Here is a 21,310-nt window from a genome sequence, read left to right as displayed (position 1 = left end):
ACATTTTCTTTATCCACTCATCCACTGATAGACATTTAAGTTGCTTCTACATCTTGGGTAATGTGCAATGAACATGGAACTGCATACATCTACTATTTTCTTTCATAATTAAACAATTCCGTTTATGAACTGATGGAAAGAACAGTCCCACTAACGAGAGGAGATACCTTAGTAGCCTGGAAAATAATGTGTAAGAAGTATCTGGGAAAAAAAACGTGTAATTTGCTAGATGGGGCTTCTGGAAAAGCCTTTTAAAATGGCCAGACTAGGCAAGTATGACCTCTTTAGTCCTTTGTCCCTTCCTCTCTCAGTGATCTAGAACTCATGTGTAATGCTCGATGTTCAACAGTGATTTTGCAACTACAAAAGAAGTATGCAGATAAAAATGATAGAAAGATGAAAAAAGTCTAGGTCTTTATTCTGCTGAGATGTAGTACCAACCATGTTCCGTCTATTCCCAAATTTATTTTGCATAAGACAAATTTACTCCTGTGAATTCAAGCCATTTTTGGTCAGATTTTCTGCTACTCACAATTTCAGTCCTACTGTTACAGTAGAATTACCAGCAGTGGGGAAAAATGAATTATTTAGTGAATGGTTTTGGTATAATTGGCGGTTCGTTAGAAAGAAAATTAGATTGCACCTTACCCCAAAATTAATTTCTAATGAATCAAAACACTTTTTTAAAACATTCAGGAAAAAAGAAATAGAAGAAAACATGGGAGAATAGTCTCAGGGTGTGGAAGTCTTTTATTAAATACAATACAAAAACCAGAAGTCATAGAAGACCAACAGATTTACCCACATAAAAGCAATTCTTGTATTTTAAAAAAAAAAACATTAAAAGCAATTCAAAAGCATAACAATAGGGTCTGGTTTCCATTTAGAATGTAGAAGGCTACCAACAATGAGAAAAAGCTGAATGAATGAATGAATGAATGAATGAATGAATGAAAAAAGATAAACTTTTCTTGAGCTCATCTTGAGCTGAATTAGCTATATCATTCCAAAGAGTAAGCCCCTCCAAGAAGAGATGAAACAAATAAGCTCTATCATCTGTGGCAGAGCCGAAAAGGAAAAGGTGGTCTCCACAAAAGTGGGTAAGAAATGAACCTAAAATTTTAATGAACTGTCAAAGATGAAGTGTGGGCTAGTTTGGTAGAACAAGAACTTTGCACTCACTCAAAAGCTCTTTTCCACAGGTCTCAACTGGGTATTTTAAGCAAATTCTGAGATAGAGCAGAACACAGAACACCTCTCTTGGTGGTGCAGACCTGCAGGCGATGATCTTCAATTGCTGGGGAAAAGGTAAGAAGCCCATTTCATTTCTCCAGACTTTTGTCCCCTGCAAATTAAAAGACTTAATCTGATGGAGGTAGGTCAGCAAACGAAGTCACCACCACGGCACAGGCAAAGACCCACTGCAGCCAGGAGAGGGAATAAATCCTCCACCTGGGGGAGAGAATAAGACAAAACACTGTCCTGGATCCTGAATACTAATACCAGTATCAAACAGAGATCTGCTAGCATTGGAAGAGAGACAGAAAACTTGATCTGAGGCCAGCCAGACATAATGGCCAGGAAAGCTAAGAAGGTCCCTCAGTGGCTCCAGGCACAAAAGGCATGCTTAAGGCTTAGCACTAGGACAATAAGGAATCCCCATACCCTCATTATAGTACCAGGCAATAAGCAACACCAGTCTACCACTAGAAGGAGGGACAGGAGTACGGGGTAGGAGTGCTCTGTGTCATAGGAGAACAGGAAGAGCTGAAAGCTCAGGGTACAGCATGAACACTGAGAAAACCCCTCTGGGTATCCTATGTATAAGGCAACAGCAGCCCACCACTAGAGAAATCTGAAGACTAGTTCACTAAAGAAAACGATATCAGCAACAGAACACAAAACTAACTCAATTCCTAACTAAACTGACAATGTATACCATTTTATCCTTTTCAATTTTTGTACCACGTGCAAATATTATGATTAAAAGGAAAAACCCATCTGGGGGTGCCTGGGTGGCTCAGTCAGGTTGAGCATCCAACTCTTGATTTTGGCTCACATCATGATCTCAGCCCTGCCTTGGGCTCCGCAATCAGTGGAGAGTCTCCTTGCCCTCTGCCCTTCCCCTCCTCCTCATACTCTCTCTAAAATAACCTTTTTTAAAAAGGGAAAAAACTCTTTTAAAAAAGAAAAACTTCCTGTATCTACCTCAAAAGGCAGTTTCTTGCTTTACACTAATACTAGTTATAAATTTCTCCTTGTTAGACACATTTATACATGTCATGTAAAAAGAACTGTCTAGGGCGCCTGGGTGGCACAGCGGTTAAGCGTCTGCCTTCGGCTCAGGGCGTGATCCCGGTGTTATGGGATCGAGCCCCACATCAGGCTCTTCTGCTATGAGCCTGCTTCTTCCTCTCCCACTCCCCCTGCTTGTGTTCCCTCTCTCGCTGGCTATCTCTATCAAATAAATAAATAAATAAATAAATAAATAAATAAATAAATAAATAAAATATTTAGGGGGGAAAAAAAAAAGAACTGTCTAGTGGGGTGCCTGGGTGGCATAGTCAGTTAAGCAGCCAACTCTTCATTTCAGCTCAGATCTGATATCAGGGTTATGGGGCTCTGTGTTAAGCACTGAGTCTGCTTCAGATTCTCTCCCCCTCTGCCCCTCCTGCTTGTGCACGTGTGCACTCTCTCTCAAATAAATAAATCTTAAAAAAAAAAAAAAAAAGATCTGTCCAGTTAATGAAGGTAGTGGGATACTGAAAACTAACTTCCTTCACAAAGCAGTAATTTTTTTTAGGAGAGCTAAGAAAATAAAATGAAAAAAAAAAAAAAGATAATAATCAAGTAGCCTAAATAGCTTATCCACAACTAATATTTACATTCTTTGAGTGCAGTCTTACTATGATGCTTTACACAAGGAATCTATTGAATAAACGAATGCAAAGGTAAACCATATCCAATAAACAGGTATAGAAAGGCAGAAAGCAGCTCAGGTGGGAAGAATATCAGGCAGCAATCTGCTAGGTTAATACAGAGCAGACCAAAAAGATCCAGGAAGAAAGCAACTTCTACAAATACATTCAGATGAATACAAGGGGAGAAATTTTCATGGACAAGATATAACTAGCATTTATATGGTATATACTCTTCAAATCCATAATTTTTTATTATCTATCTACTGTGGTGACTACTAGTATGTATAAAGATGAGAGAAATAAGATCTTAAGAACTAGTTCTAGATCACAGAGGTACAGGGTTCTGGTTCTGGGATTGTAAATTCCATGTATTCTTAACTCTATAATGGAGCATCACCTGATTTACTACAGGAACCTTGGAGAATAGAAGGAGTGTTCAGTGATTGTTCTTCCAAGGAAGAACTTTGGAGTTCTGTTCCCAAATGCATTAACAAGCAACGAATGGAAAAGTTTATTTTAGAAGTTTTGGGAACATTGATGGAGAAATAAAAGGAAAAGAGTACCAAGGGTCAGAGATAAGAGGCAGCAACAAAAACTACAAAATTTAGAGCCTCTGAGATGAGAACAACAATCTTACGACAGGTCCACTGCAAAGTAGAGCTCATGCAGGTGACAGAAGTGGAAAGCTAACTGCCTAATTTCTAAGCATCTGATATTTGGGAAACCAATGTGGTCACAAACTATAAATATCAAAAGAGATAAAACACTCTTTAAGAGTAAATCTAAGAGAATTGTTTAACTCTACTGATGGACAATGTCACAAAAAAATATCACCTATTTTTGGTGACATTAGGCTTTTGGTTACCTAATTTCAACAGACTCACCCAAGGATATATACTACTATTGCTTAAAACAGAGATTTGTAAAACACTTATTTGGAGAAAGTATCCATCCAGCCAACCATTCATCTATTCATGTACTTATTGAGCAATAAATATGCTCCCTGCACTAGTTCTTGGCATACGAAGATGAGCACACTAAGGATCTTCTTCTAAGAACTTCTGCTTTATTTTTTCCAGGCTTACTGAGATTTAATTGATACATAATACTATGTAAGTTTAAGGTATAAAAGAAGTTGATTTAATACACTTATATACTGCAAAACGACTAACACCAGAGCATAGCTTAATACATCCCATCACATTATATTACCCATTTCTAATTTTTTGGTAAGAACATTGAAGATCTACTCTCTTAACAACTTCCATGTATGTAACACAGTACTATTAACTATAATCACCATTCTGTACATTAGATCCTCAGAACTTATTCATCTTATAATTGGAAGTTTATACTCTTCAGCCAACTTCTTCTGTTTCCCCATCCTCCAAAGAACTTCTAGTTGAAAAGAAGGACACATAAAAAATAAATAAGTGAATTAAGTACAATGATAGGAATGTTATGAGGATACACAGTACTGCTTAGGAAGGAATGTCAATTTTCTACAGACACAACCGGGCAGGGGAAACAGGGTCAACAGCATTCTAAGCAATAAGATAAGCAAATTCCTATAAAACAAAGATATAAGAAGAATATAAAATTGCTTTAAGTTTGGCAACCTAAGCCAGATTTTGTGGTGGTAGCCAAGAGAAAAGATGGGGCCAGCTCATAGGGAACCTTCTATTTATATAAAGCCTCATTAAAATAAAGCCAAGTTTTATTCTGGAGGCAATGGGTGGCCACTGAAAAATTCTGAGCAAGTAAGGATCATGAACAGATGTGAGCTTTAAAAAATATTTCTGGTTCCACCATGGAGAATAATCAGAGGTAAAGGTGAAGGAAATGGAGCAAGGAGACTTATCACTGCAAATAGATCCAAAAATGAAGGAGGGGTGTAGAGAGGGCCTAACTAAGATAGTAATGATGATGACAGACAAAATAGGAGATGTATGTCATGTATACTCAAACACTGAAAAAATAACATCTACTTGACTACTGGACAAAAATGTCTTGTTTCTAGTTTGATTTACTGGTGGGTTTATTCAAAATAGGAAACAAAAAAAGAACTATTTGCCCCTTACTCTTTTGAGGCATAACTCTTTTGTTTAAGGATGCTCAATTACTATGTCCCATAAGAGACCAGCACCCTTTAACTCATAAATGATTGATAATAGCATATCCTACTTCCAGACTTCAGGCCACGCTGGCTTCTACATTCAAAATAAATCCAAAATTTCAGAAATAGACCATCAATGGATATTAAAACCAATGAATGGCAAGTTGAGTGGCATAAGCAGAATGTTAAGAAAGTACCAAATTATCTGATACATGCAAAGGGAAAAGTACTTTTACACAAAGGTTCAATGGTCATCACATTATAAGTGATCAATTGTAGCATCACGAATAAACGGACAACCTCCATTATGTACTATCTACTGTGACACAATATGAAGTACACAGCATCACCTATGAAATTTCCTTGCAAAAAAATGTGTAAATGTAATCTAATGAAGTCATTAGACCTAACTTTCAGTTACAAAATACTGGAGATTTAGGAACAAGCTAAATGATAACCATGAGGGAAAAGTCAGAGAAACAAAATGTGGGATACTTTATAAGACAACTAGGTTGTTGTCAACTACAAGTTAGTATCATGTAAAGAAAAAAATGTGGAGGAACTGTTTTATACTTTGAAAAAGTAGTGACAACAAAACAATCAAATGCAATATATAAATCAGTGTGCTTTAGCCACACTGGCTTCTTTGTTGTCTCTCTAATAACCTAGGTATGTTTCTATCTCGGCCATTTGCACAATTTAAATTTTCTCTTCCCCTAGATACACGCATGGCTGCTCCATCACCTCTTTCAAGGGTTTACTTAAGGTCACATTCTTAGAGAGGTTTTCCTGACCATCCTATTTAAAACCATCCTTCCACTCCCAACCTCTTCTCCTTTCTCTGCTTTTTCTACGTAGCCTTTATTGTCTTTTATCATACTACAATATTTTGCCTATGTATTTTATTCACTGGCTTTCCCTCCCAGCTAAAATGTAAATTCCATGAGGGAAGGATTTTTGGTTGGTTTATTCGGTGCTATGTCCTCAACGCTAGGAATGTTTAACAGACACTCAACTACTTCTTCATTAAATGAATAAATCACCACAAAAATTACTGTCAGTGTGGGTCAAAAAAATGGGAAGAATATCTAAATGATCCCTATAGTTTTCTCCTTAATCAATCATAAATTTTGATAATTTGCGTTTCCTTAGCCACAAACAGAAATGAGGAGAATATGTGAAATCAAAGCAGCAATGGGACCGCCAATCAGTCCTTTTAAATATGTTCTCCCCTAAATCAGCATCAGTAAGTTATGAAGTACCACCAAATGTCTGGTCCCTACTCATCCATGAATCTTCACAAACATTTCATTAAGAGTGGTAAATAATTTATCAGTAAGAAAAAGAAAAGTTTACAAAATTCAAGATATTGATTACCTCCCAGCAGAAGGATGAGAATGGGAGAGTGGAGGAACACATAGTTATTTCAGTAGTATTTCGGTTCTTAAGTTAGGGATGGCAGATTTACATACCATACACACACACATACACACACACACACACACACACACATACACACACACACACACACACACATATATTACATATATTCTTTGTTCTATCAAGTGACACATAATTTTTTTTAAGTGAGTACATTAAAAAGTATTTGAAACTACCAAATTTACATCCTTGAGGATACCAAGTTCCTGAAATCACTAAGAGAAATTCCAAATTCTGGAATACCATTATCTAAATTATCACAATGTTATAGTCAGCATTTAAGATGTAAAATCACATCTATGCACTTCTGTATCACAGTGATTGAAAGAGTTTTTCATTTTTGTTTTCCCTCAAAAAGTCAGAATGCATAAGAACCGTGTGTCAAGGGAACAAAGAAAATGATATTACTTATCCTTGGAAAGATCCAGTGAAAGATCCATTTTTACAAAACAAAATTCTGAGTGGGCTAAATAAAATTTATTATTAAATATATTGTTTAAACTTTTGTTTTTAAGTTAAAATAGCCATAAAGATTAATTATTTAGATAGATTATTTTGGCTGACTGCCATAAGGCAATTAAAGAGAAAACTACTCTTCATTATCAGACCTCTGCTAATTAAGTCTAAGGTAACTCTTTCAATTCTGACAAACCTCAGCCTCAAAGTATCAGGAAATTCAACTGGCATATATGTGCCAATTAAAGAAATAATACAAAAATACATTTGGAAAGAAAAATTCCACAAGTCAATGCTATAAAAATTTTGTTGTCTTTTTCAAACCCCTATCTTATGTCTGCTCCAGCATTTATCTAGGACACTGTCTAGTATGCTTAGGAGAACAACAATGGTTTGGGGATGGCTTATTTATAAGTATTAGATACAATTATCTTAGTCTAATTTCTCTAGCTTCGTACCCCAATGTTTTCTCTTTTACATACATCCTTAACTCCATCTTCCCTATAAACTCCTGCCTGGTTTTTCTGGTGAAATTCTATTCATCTTTAAAAACCTAGTTTTAGGGCTAAGTAATTTGTGAAGCTCTCACAGCTCAGATAATTAACTCACCCTTTGGGTTCTCACAGGGCCTAGTATTTCTCACCTATTAAACTTGTCAAGGTATTATTGCTATTAGTTCACAAAGCTCTTCCACAGTTAGAACATGAAATCATTTTCTGGAGCTATAACCTTGTTAATCTCTAAGTATATTCTAGAGCTATAACCTTGTTAATTTCTAAGTATATAGTTCCTAACTAAAAGTTAGACAAACATTAAATGTTCAATAAATGTTTACTGAATAAACACAAAAATAAATCCTGTATAAATAAGTTTGAAAGACTGCACAGTTCAGGGCACCTGGGTGGCTCAGTTGGTTAAGTCACTGCTTCAGGCCCAGGTCATGATCCCGGGGTCCTGGGATCCAGCCCTGTGTCAGGCTCCCTGCTCAGCAGGGAGCCTGCCTTACCCTCTCCCTCTGCCCCTCCCCCTGCCTGTGCTCTCCTGCTCTCTTCTCTCTCTCGAATTAATAAAATCTTTAAAAAAAAGAGAAAAAGTTAATTTGACAGTTGTTAAAATAAAAAGTTACACCTAACATCAATAAAAGATCTAGAATACCTAGCTTTAGCTAGATAATTTAAAAGATCTTCATAATGATTAGCAAATATAAATGTGATTCACTCATATCACTGTAAAATCATGTTTTATAGATATATTTTAAAACTGAAAAATAAAAATCTTGAAATGACCAGGGTATAATCACAACTTAAATATATAGTTCATCACATCTAATCAAAATCAGATAGGGATTTAAGCCAGTACCCACTGATAAAAATGTTACTGTTGGCTTATGAGTATCTCATTTAAGCATTTCTCATAATGAAAGTAGATGTCTTAAACAATATAATGGAATGGATTTACTCCCCAAAGAGTCAATATATATCAATAGAAATAACTGGTCCTTTCAAAAAGATACTAATTTAATTCCAAACTTGTTTGGTCAGCCATAAGACATTTGGTAATAAAAAGAGCCAGAAATTTATTATATGACTAAGGTGTCTAAGTGGAGAGAGTACACTCAGGTAACAGTTACCTGAGTGACTCTTTCCAAGCTATTTCAGATTTTACACTTGCAGTAGTATACTAGGCAGAACAGGGTAGTGGTTATGAGTATGAACTCAGGAGCTGGATGTTCTGGGCTTCATTCCTGACTTTATCATTTACTAGTTGTGTGACCTTAGGCAAGTTTCTTAACCCCTCTTGCCTCCATTTTCTCATCTGTAAAATGGAGATAATAATAACATAAAAGACCTACCTCATAAAAATGTCATAAGTATTAAACATATGTAAAGAACATGCAACAGTGCCTGACACACAGTAAAGATAAATATTTGTTATTATTATCATTCAACATGTTTCCTCTTGTCTCTAGTATTTTGCACTACAAAGTTCACAGTTGTAATATTAGTTCCTATTTTGTACCTTTTCACATTACAAATGATTACAATTTCTTGAGTCTTCATGAGTTTTTCTATGTGATTATTCCTCTGTACTTCGGCACTTCTCACTTCCAACTTTGCTTCCTTTCTTTAATATTCTGTTTACCTTCCTCAATGTGAAAGTTTCCAAAGTGATATATACAACACCAACTAAGTGGTGTACTGCAAAAACATTAAAACTCTCTTTATTTATTTATTTTTTTTAATGATTTTTTATTATATTATGTTAGTCACCATACAGTACATCCCCGGTTTCCGATGTAAGGCTCGATGATTCATTAGTTGCGCATAACACCTAGTGCACCATGCAATACGTGCCCTCCTTACTACCCATCACCAGTCTATCCCATTCACCCATCCCCCTCCCCTCTGAGGCCCTCAGTTTGTGTCTCATAGTCCATAGTCTCTCATGTTTCATTCCCCCTTCTGATTACCCCCCTTTCTTTATCCCTTTCTTCCCCTACCGATCATCCTAGTTCTTATGTTCCATAGATGAGAGAAATCATATGATAGTTGTCTTTCTCTGCTTGACTTATTTCACTTAGCATTATCTCCTCCAGTGCCGTCCATGTGGCAGCAAGTGTTGGGTACTCGTTCTTTCTGATAGCTGAGTAATATTCCATTGTATATATGGACCACAACTTCTTAATCCAGTCATCTGTTGAAGGGCATCTTGGCTCCTTCCACGGTTTAGCTATTGTGGACATTGCTGCTATGAACATTGGGGTGCATATGGCCCTTCTCTTTACTACGTCTGTATCTTTGGGGTAAACACCCAGTAGTGCAATGGCTGGATCATAGGGTAGCTCAATTTTTAACTTTTTAAGGGACCTCCACACTGTTTTCCAGAGTGGCTGTACCAACTTGCATTCCCACCAACAATGTAAAACTCTCTTTATTTTTAATTAAATTGAGAAATAAATTATTAGTAGTATTTAGTACATACAATAAGCTTTGTATGCCCTCACTAGGTCCATATTTCAGATTGTAATGTATCACAAAGGTTATCTGAGGTATCCTAAGAGAAGAATTAGAAGAGCTCAATGCTCAAGGGGGTTGATATTAAAAATGATATTCTTCACTGGTTTATTCATTTTGTAAGTTGCATATGACCAATGCAATAGATTTAAATATATTTTAAAATATTTATTTTTAACTCTTCACAAAATGCTAACATAAAGACTTTAGGGAAAAAGAGAAACAAAAAGAAAAATCACAAGTGAATAATAAATATGGAAGCACTGACACTTCTTGCACAAGCTCATCTTAGGCCATGATAAAAGTTAAAGCCATGATGACCTAATGACATCTGAGAAGAAACTGATCTAGTAGTGTATGCATTTAACCTATAAATAAACATATGCTGCAAAACACACTGTAAGATAATAAATATAATTAAATATTATAAGTATAAATATATAAAACATAAATGTAATGAAATAATTATACTGTAATAAATAATTATTTATAATAAATATAATATAGGGGCGCCTGGGTGGCTCAGTCATTAAGTGTCTGCCTTCGTTCGGCTCAGGTCATGATCCCAGGGTCCTGGTATTGAGCCCCACGTGCTGTTTCTCCCTCTCCCTCTGCCTGCTTATGCTCTCTCTCTCTGCCAAATAAATAAAATCTTAAAATATATATATATATATAAAATGACTATTTATTTATCTGATTTATTTATTATTTGGTCTGATTACCAAAGGTGGGAGGAAAAAAAACTTTTGTCTATTTTTATTTATCACATATTTAGAAAATAAGTCTTAGTTCAGAACTAAGAAAGTCTGAAACAATCACCAGACAGTTTTTAAGCACTCTCCGCACAAGATAAGAACTCTAGTCTTCTGAGAAGGAGCATGGGGGAGAGGAAGAGAAGAGAGTAATTTTTTAGCTTTATCATAGGTGTTCACTATTAAGACAATAGGCTGAAAAATGTTTTATTGATGGAATATAAAATCAAAAATATTTAGACTTTAATTTGGGACTGGAGATAATTTGAATTTTCTTCTACCATATCTTTCTCATTTTCTTCATCTTTTCTCAGTTTGTATAATATTTAACCATTTACATTTCTTAAAATTTTTAATCCTATGATTAATAAATGCTCAAACGGATAAGCAAATGAGAAGTTCTATACTTAAGTCTAAATAAATTCATAGAAGCACACACAATTAGAAACAAAAAAAGAGAAAAAAGCCATTGGGTAAGTTCTGATCATTACAGAAGAGCACAATGTATAAAACTGTAATTGTGAGCAATACAAAAATCACATAGACAAGAATTAAAGGCACTAAGGGAATACATTAAATGTACTTCCCTTCATAGATGTCACATTTCAATATATGAAAACTATGCAAACCGACCTTTGGAAAACATACTTAAGAGTTTACATTTGGAGGTGTGACTCTAATAATCTGGGGAAGAAATACTATTACATTTAATTGCTTTATGTGTCAGGGGCTGGCTCTAACAGCAACTGAATGTATCTACTGGCTAATCATATGAACCAGACATTGCTCTAAACTACTGGGATCCAATGGATCCTGTCATTAAGTCTTTCTGAATTTTACCACAAAATACAATTTACCAAAACTAACCTCCCTCCATTCCTGGGGACTAGAAGACCTACACAGTATTTTGAAGAAACAAAAACAATAAAATACTGTATATTTAACAATATGTAAGCACTTAAATGCAGTTTTTTGCGAAAGTGCTTAAAGATAAAACAGACTTAGAAAATAATGTAATTCTGCTTTAAATGAATATATTCTAATAGAAGACTGTGTTAGTTGTTCTGTCAAACAGGAAACAAAAGAATGTTTTCCTTTAGAATTTTTTCTTTATTTGAAGTACAGTTGACACACAATGTTACATTAGTTTCAGGTGTACAATACAGTGATTCAACAAGTTCAGACATTATGCTATGCTCACAAGTGTAGCTACCAACTGTCACCACACAACACTATTACAATACCACTGACTACATTCCCTATGTTGTATCTTTTATCCTCGTGACTTACTCATAAAATGGTGGTTTTTAAAACATTCTTTTTTGATTTAGTCAGTATTCTCAAATATTGGGAGAAAAATATTTAAGATTATGAAATAAACACCTTTTGAATAATTTTCATTTGCTTTACTTAACTCATTATCAGTTGTGGTAACAGTTTACTATTCTTCTAATACACCTGAATATTTGACAATATTCACAGGAATATCAGATACATCATGATCTTCATTTTGCTGAATTCCTCATCTTCCCCTACTTATCTCAAAATCTTACCACAAAGCAATGATATCCTGTTTTGAAATTTCACTGTGTATTCACATTGTATTTGCTCTCATTCTATCTTATATAAAATGTTTTTATAGCTTAAATCTCGGTTTTCTCTCAAAGTTTCTCACAAACTTCTCTGAAGTTTGGAGTCACTGGAGTCACCCGGTGAACTTTTAAAAATCCCAAGCCCAGGTTACATGCCTTACAAATTAAATCAGAAGGTCTGGGGATAAGGGAGTGAGGCCAGGCATCAGTTTTTAAATATCCCCAGGTGATATTAATATGCAGCAAAGTTTGGGAACTACTGTCAAACTCTTCGTAGTGCCTTGAAGGTCCAAGATGCATACTACTTTTTAATCTGTGATCTCAATCACCTGTGTTGTAAGCCTGGCATGGTAGTTAGTACAGCAGTTGGGGCACCTTAATTTGGCTTCGTTATCTTCTATTTGCCACATATAATCTCATGAAGTTAACAACAAAAAACCTTTTTTTTTTAATGAAAAGTTAATTTCATAGAAATGTTTCAGAATACAGAAATTTTTGAATTTTAGAAGTTAATATAGTACGTATACTTTATATTCCATCACAATCCAAGGGAATTGGAGGCAGCACCCTGTTATCAAGAACGTTAGTATTTCACCAGGAAGACATATAAATACTCACAACGACTGAGATAAACAAAAATTTTAATAGCCTCAGGTTAGGTGGGGCTAGTTTTGCCACCAATAAATTGTGAAAAAAAAAGTCCTTTGGAATTTTAGCATGTTTTGGATTACAGAAATGAAAACAAGTAATTATGGACATTATATACGTGGGTCACAATGTAAGGTCTCCCCTACTTCCCACAGAATGTGACTAAATAATCTGAAATATTTCTGTAAAGATGCTCCTGAAAATGTTTTGGTGTGTGCCACTAGAATAAAAGTGAACACCTGATGAAAAAATATATATAGTGTACAATATGTGTTTGTTTTACCATGTATTTGTAGTACTTTTTTCAATTAAATATAAATATTCCTACTGTTACTAATAAAAAAAAGCCTAAGCCCTCCCCACTGAGAGAGTGGACCTGGAAAAAAAACAATCTTTGTTGTTAGTGTTGAAAAGTCAAGAAAAGAGAACATCTACAGAAAATAGAAATCTTATTAAAATCAAAAGGCAGACTACTAAAACTAAAATTAGTGGTGGTCTAAAGCATGACATAAACTGAGTTCACCATATACAGAAGACAAAAATAAAATTGTGAAAGTGTTTCAACACTTACAATCAGTGTAAAGCTGATTAATTTGTGAAGACTAGCAAAGAAAACATGTATTCTAAGTACAAATCAGAATATTCTCAAGTAAATTGTCCCAAATAGAAGTTTAAGTTTTACACAAACACACAAAATGGGGGTGGGATTGAGGAGGGGGCAGTAGGGAGAGATAAACAAAACATAATTTTAGGAATCCTGGATTAAATGAAGTTAAGCAGGTTATTTTTCCATCAGGATTTCTAAGAACCTTAAATAAGATAATGCACTTTGGTAATCTCTAAAACAGGTATAATATGCAGCCTGCTCACACTTATTTGGCCCCCAAACCCTTTTTTCTTTAAAGTATTTAACTAATGACTAATTCTACAGAACAAAACTATTGGAGATGCATTTATAAATTTGAGAATTTTACGCAGTCTTCAAGAATGAATGTCAAGAATCAACTTCTACTTCATACCATTAATTTTTTTATCCTTATCAGTTACCAGTCATTAAGTGATACCTCCATGTAATGAAATGAAATTGCCAAAGATCAACTTCAGAATTAGTAACACGGATTATTATATAAATGAAGAAATAGTGTTACTTCTCTTAAACTAGACACCAAATCAAAATAAAACTTAAAATAATCAACATATTCACCATTTTAAAAGTATAAGTATGCAATTTGTATAAATATTGAAATGCTATACCTCATCAAATTCTTCAGTCATTTTTCTGATGATTTCTGCATTCTGCATATTTCGAAACATCTCTATTCTCACAGTACCTGTGGAACAACAGATTTTACAGTTAATCTTTTTCTATCCCGTGCTAAACACTAAATTTAACCTGACCACTGTTTGAAAAATTTTATATCAAAGTTTTTGGGGTTTTTTCTTTCTCCAAACGCCTACCTAAAGGAATCCCTTGTTTAAGAACTTCAAAGTTCTTCAGACATATTTTAAAAACCTGAATATTCTGTGAATTAGATTAAGTATGAGAGAAAAAACTGAGAGGAGGGTTGGGGAAGGAAAAGATGAAGACATAAAATAATAAATTTATATTGCAGGGAGGGCCCTACAGAATGACTGGTGCTATCCAGACATATACCTGACTGCCTTAGTATGAAAAACACCCAAGTATAGAGACTGTTATCTCTCTTCATGCCTTTTTCTGATATTCTTTATTAACAGAACATTCTTCTATAAATTAAAACTAAATGTTCCCTTAATGTATTAACACCTGTCAGTTAAATCTGTTTTATCTGAACATGAAAAATAGCTTGGTAACTTCAACCTAAGTATCAAAGAAAAAGTTAACCCCCTTTCTCATCTCATTCTTTAGTACTACATTTATATTAGCTACATAACTTTTATCTCAGATATGATTACATAAATACTATCACTAAAAATAATAAGTGGTTTGTATCAAAAATTTGTGTTAAAATTAACATAATTTAAATAAATTAAGGTTCAAAATCAATCTGGAGTTACAGAGAATACTGGCCTAGTAATTATATGAGGTTTCAGTTTCAACTATATACATGTAAAATATTCAAGTTAAAAATCACAAGAATAAGACTCAATGAATCAACAAGAAAATATATAACCTCTAACAGGTTCCTTGACAGTGATTACCAGCTCCAATTCAAACCACATTTAGGTATAGAGGAGGGAAAAGTCTCTAAAGTATACTGTACTCTTACAGGAAAAAGCATGAAGCAATAGAGAGCCACTAAAAGTCACCAAAGTGTACTCTTAATTCAGAGGCCCAATAAAAAGCTGCAATGGCACATTTGGCATATCGAACTTAATTTGACTTAATTTTTATTAATCTATAAAATGAGAAAAATGGTATCTCCCTTATCTTTTTAATCACAACCATTTCTAAACATGTTTTAAATACTCGATGTACAGCTCTCTTATGCATTTTCAGGACGCTGAATTCATTAAGTACCACCAACAGGTATCCCTTACACCCAGCTACAGAGATGAGAGTCTAGTTGGAAGGTGAGTGAAAAGGGAAAATATTTTTAGAGTTCCTCCTCAACATATAATTTCCTAAACACAATAGGAAACTTTTACATTGTGATTTTATTTTTTATGGGAAAAACAGTATCACAGACAGTATTTAAAATCACTGAAGACAGGTTGTTTATGCACTACAATACAGCCTTCATTTTCAGAGGTTTTAAAAAATTAAATAAACAAAAAATGCATCGAATTGCTAATTATAAATTCTCAAGTAAAAGTAACTTTCTGTTAAACAATCTTTAAAAATCATTCAAATTAGGAGTGCCTGGGTGGCTCACTTGGTTGAGTGTCCAATCCTAGATTTTAGCTCGGGTTATCATCTCAGGGTCATGGGATCAAGCCCCACAACAGGCTCCGTGCCAAGTATGGAACCTGCTTCAGATTCTCTCTCTCTTCCTCTGCCCCTTCCCCACCCCCCTCAAAAATAAATGAATAAATAAAATCACTCAAAGTACACAAAACAGTTTTAACTGTATTTAGCCTTGTTTGGGTCATGAACTATTTTGTCAACCTGAAATAGAGTCCCATATATAAAAAGCATGTAATTTCAGGAGTTGTTTCATGGTACTCTTGATAAGCAAAATTACTTTCATTAAGTACTAACCCAGCAAAAGAAGTAAAATTAGATTTTTAAGTTATTAAACATGAGAAGAATGAGTTGTTCTTGAAGAGATGGAAGTATTTTATATTTTGCATGGGGTAGCATTATTAAATGGCTATATGCATTTCTCGAAAGTCATTTATCTGTACACTTAAAATGTGCACATTTGGAAACTGTATCTTGGTAAAATTGATTTTTAAAAAACCATGAAAAAGGACAACGCTAATCACAGTAGTTCAGTAAAAAGTTACACATGGGAAGGAGTGCCTAGATGGCTCAGTACGTAGAGCATGCAACTCTTGATCTCTGTAGGTTCAAGCCCCACAGTGGGTTTAGAGATTACTTAAAAAGTTAAATGTGTCATTGTTAAATATGAGTATAAATAATGTTTAATTCTATTTCCATGACTGATATTGCAGTTTTCATACACAGTGGAGTCTTAACTATAATTTCACTGGACTAGCAAGTTAGTTCATAAATGGAGGACTATTTTGCAGTATTTAGTATCATAAAATGAAAGGCAAGAAAACAGTAACTAGTATTAAAAGCAAAATAAAAACCAGCTGCATGATTAGCATCTTTAAAAATTACTATCATATATAAGTAACAATTATTAATAAAATAAAATCAGATAATTAAAGCTATAACTTTGAAAATGAACGGAAGCTAGTCATTGAGGTTTTTTTAAGACAGGAAAATCCTGCTGCTGCCACAATGACTATTAGAAACATTAGCCTATTTACATACTACTTTCTAACTGCTCATTCTTCTTCAGTCCAGTCCCATAACTCTACTGCAACTGCTTCCTCACACCTATTATCTGCTGATTGTTACATCAAAGTTTTTCTTTAGTAATACCTTATCTATTCCATTTAAAACATTTGCTCATTATGTTGGCTTCTGTAACACTATACCCTTGTACTGTATTCTCTGATGACTTTGATTTCTTTCACTTACTTTCAGTCATTTACCTGAATAAACACAGGTAATTTCCAAAGTTCTGTCCAACACATTTTTCTTTGTCCCATTCTACATTTTCTAACCTGGGTATGGCCCCCATCTACCTCTCGCCCTAGACAAAAGTATGGCAGAGACTACTACTTATTAATCTGTATTCAGCCCAATTCCTCGAAAAATACCTGACATCTTGAGTCTTCTCTCTCCTATTTTAACCTTTGACAACGGATAATAAAAGTAAATTAAAGATCTGAAATAATTCAGATTCACAGAAACATAAATATCTGAAAATAAAGAAAAAAAAAGAAAAAAGATTATCTTCCATTCTCTATGTGTCTCACACCATCTGTGAGAATCCTAAAATAACCTATCAACATATATATTTTATACTAAAAAAATAAAACGCTGTTTAAGCAGGCCCTCCTGACAGGATTATACTTCTAATGAAGATAAAGGAACAACTTTAAAAATTGTCATCTTTAACCATGAATAATTCCAGAAACAATAACATCAGAAAGTGACCATCAAGTTCTCTAACACTTAAATTATGTCAAACTGCTGGAGAGAACATAACTTGAGACAATCCCCATGGTAGGCAATTTGGCAAATGTTTACTGAAATTACAATTTACATACTCCTTGTCTTGATATTCTTGTACGTGTTGCAAAGAAACCATAAACTCACACACATGAAATAATGAAGGTACGATGTTATTCCCTGAAGCACTGTTTGTGAAAGCAAAAGGAAAAATACATATACCCATAAATAAGATTCTAACTAATAACTAAAAGTGTTGATGATAGTAATAATGGTGGTGACAGGTAACACTTGGGTGCTCATTATCTGCCAGGCATTTTTCTAAGAAATAAACCCTTGAAGTTAACATGTTTAATCTTCACAACACCACCTATGAAGAACGTACCATTTTTCTCTCATTATACAGAAGAGAAAATTGAGGCACCTAGAGATTTAGCAACTTGTAAAAGGGGTTTCCCAGTAGCAGATTCGTGTTCTATATGCATGCAGTCTGGCTATAGGGTCCATGACTAAGCACTACTCTTAATTGACTAAAATCAATGGGATCCATGGAGCTGTCTAAAATGATAAACAGGTCTGTGTTGGATATGGAAAGATCTGTAGGATATATTCATAGATGAAAAAAAGGAATATATATGTACTTGATTGTATATGCTTTAAAGTATTTCTGGAAAGATATACAAATATCTGGCAAAATTGGCTGCCTCAGGGAAAGAGAAATACGTGGCTGTGGTTTAGAGATATAATGGAGATATTATTAGTGAACCTGGTTGATCATTAAATATACTAACATTGCCTAAGAGCACTCAGCAGACAGTGTTCCCCAGAGCTTTCTTACTAGCTGTCCCATATAGGAAACAGCTTTCTATTTTAAGGATTTTCTTTTAAAGATTGGATTACAGGGGTACCTGGGTGACTACTCAGTTAAGCGTCTACCTTGGGCTCAGGTCATGATCCCAGGGTAGGGGATCAAGCCCCATGTAGGGCTCCCTGCTCAGCAAGAAGCCTGCTTCTCCTTTTCCCTCGGCCTCTGCCTGCTGCTCCCCCTGCTTGATCTATCAAATTAAAAAAAAAAAAAAAAAAGGACTGGATTGTAGAGTCTTAATAAATAAAATCTAATCTGGTGATGAAGAAGAGAAAATCCAAGCATGTAACAGGACAATTTTTGGTAGCCTCATTTTTTGTTTCAATATTACTTTAAGTATTAGACAGCAGGTTGTATATCAAAATGAAATGAAGAAAACCTGAAAATAAATATGGATAAATTACTAGAGAAAACTTTTCTAAGTCTGAAAAGGAGAAGATGCTGAGGCTACTCCAACGAAGAAGTATTTACTAAAGAAACACTGCATACCAGAATACAGAACTTAACAGTTACTTAAGATTCAGTGACTGCATACATACAGGAATCTTTCTCAAGATTTGAAGAGAGGGAGATGGGAGGAGTTAAGATGGCGGAGGAGTAGGGGACCCCTTTTTCAGCTGGTCCCCTGAGTCGAGCTGGAGAGGTACCAGACCATCCTGAACATCCGTGGAATCAGCCTGAGACGCAGGAAGATACATCTGGATCTGTACAAATGAACATCTCCAGCGATGAATATTGAGGCACGAAGCGGGGAGCCATGAAACCGCGCACAAATATCAGAAGATAAACGGAAGGGGGAGGGAGGCGCCGCGTTTGGGCGCTGGGACGCGGTAGCCACCTGTATGGGAGAGCGGACGGACTCGTGGACTGGCACCCAAGAGAGAGCAGACTGAGACCGAGAGCCGGGGAACGCAAGCAACCAGACTGAAACGGAGCTCCGGTGCGATCACTGGAACCAGACTGAGACAAGGAGATCCGGAGCGCGCGGGGATGGCTGGCAGCTAGCGGTATTAGAAACACAAAGGACAGAGAAGCACCGGCCCTGGAAGTCAGGGCTGGGATGGCGGGTGTGGGGTGCACATCCAGGGACGCTGCAGGATTGGGCAGGACCAAAATAAACTGACTTAAAGTGGCCAGAACATCAGTGGAGAGCGGTCTGCGATCCCTCTGTTCTGAGACACGCTGGGATTTGGCCACTGCTACTCTCTCAGATGAGGCACAGCAAACCACCAGGGAACCGCCAGAAAACAAAAGCCTGGAAATACCGGCTCACAGTGTGCCCATCCCCATCCCCCCTCGCAGGGGACCCGGAGACTCTACCCAAACGGGGTTGCCTGTGTATCGGCGGCAGGCCGCTCCCCGAGAAGGCAGACTGAAAAATCAAGAAGCCCACATCCCAAAGATCCCTATAAAACAAGTGTGCACTGCCTGGGTCCCGGTCAATAATTTGGGCTCTGGACAACCCCGCAACCTTTCCTCATCAGAATGACGAGAAGGAGAAATCCCCCCAGAAGACAAAAGACAATGAGTCTGTGGATATGTTTCTTTTTTTTTTAAGATTTTATTTATTTATGTGACAGAGAGACAGCCAGCGAGGGAGGGAACACAGCAGGGGGAGTGGGAGAGGAAGAAGCAGGCTCCCAGCAGAAGAGCCCGATGTGGGACTCGATCCCGGAATGCCAGGATCATGCCCTGAGCCGAAGGCAGACGCTTAACGACTGCGCTACCCAGGCGCCCCAGAACTAATGGATATGGATATAACCAAATTATCAGAAATGGAGTTCAGAGTAACAATGGTCAAGATGATGTGTAGACTTGAAAAAAGTATTACCAAAAATGTTAATGAGAATATAGAATCTCTAAGGGCAGAAATGAGAGCGAATCTGGCAGAAATTAAAAATTCTATGAATCAAATGCAGTCAAAACTAGATGCTCTGACAGCCAGGGTGAAAGAGGCAGAAGAACGTATCAGTGACATGGAGGATGGGTTAGTAGAAGAGAAAGCTAAAACAGAAACTTGGATCAAAAAAATCCAATCTCAAGAATGTAGGTTAGGGGAGATTACTGACTCAATGAAACGTTCCAATGTCAGAATCATCAGCATCCCCGAGGGGGTGGAGAAAAACAGAGGTCTAGAAGAGATATTCGAACAAATTGTAGCTCAAAACTTCCCTAATCTAGCAAAGGAAACAAGCATTCGTGTCAAAGAGGCAGAGAGGACCACCCCCCCCACAGCTCAACCACGACAAACCTACACCACGTCACGTCATAGTGCAGGTCACAAATATTAGATCCAAGGATACAGTACTGAAAGTGGCCAGGGCAAAGAAATTTCTCACGTACCAAGACAAAGGTATCAGAATTACATCAGACCTGTCTACACAGACCTGGAATGAGAGAAAGGGTTGGGGGGATATTTTTAAAGCTCCTTCAGAGACAAACATGCAGCCAAGGATCCTTTATCCAGCAAAGCTGTCATTCAGAATGGATGGAGAAATAAAGACCTTCCAGAATCGCCAGTCATTGACCAATTTTGTAACCACGAAACCAACCCTACAGGAGATATTAAGGGGGGTTCTATAAAAGTGAAAAGGCCCCAAGAGTGATACAGAACAGAAAGTCACAATCTATAGAAACAAATACGTTACAGGCAACATGGCATCATTAAAATCATATCTCTCAATAATCAGTCTCAATGTAAATGGCCTAAATGCTCCCATAATGCCACAGGGTGCAGATTGGATAAAAAGACATGACCCATCCATTTGCTGTCTACAAGAGACTCATTTTGAACCTAAAGATACATTCAGACTGAAAGTAAAGGGATGGAATAC

General features: G+C 36.0%; 1 protein-coding gene across 6 annotated transcripts in view; it reads right to left on the bottom strand.

The window, feature by feature from the left end:
• The window catches only part of STAG1 (STAG1 cohesin complex component), a 432,120-nt gene that overhangs the window by 180,123 nt on the left and 230,687 nt on the right, over nt 1–21,310 (bottom strand). For all 6 annotated transcript variants that reach the window (XM_026497089.4, XM_057315808.1, XM_057315810.1 and 3 more), the window contains one exon: nt 14,194–14,270. In XM_026497089.4, coding sequence (XP_026352874.1) covers nt 14,194–14,270 — 77 coding nt within the window. The remainder of the gene's footprint in view (nt 1–14,193; nt 14,271–21,310) is intronic.

Source organism: Ursus arctos, unplaced genomic scaffold (genome assembly GCF_023065955.2).
Source record: "Ursus arctos isolate Adak ecotype North America unplaced genomic scaffold, UrsArc2.0 scaffold_20, whole genome shotgun sequence".
NCBI classification, from domain to species: Eukaryota; Metazoa; Chordata; class Mammalia; order Carnivora; family Ursidae; genus Ursus; species Ursus arctos.
Note: the sequence above shows the minus strand (reverse complement) of the source record. Positions and strands in the feature narration are given on the sequence as shown.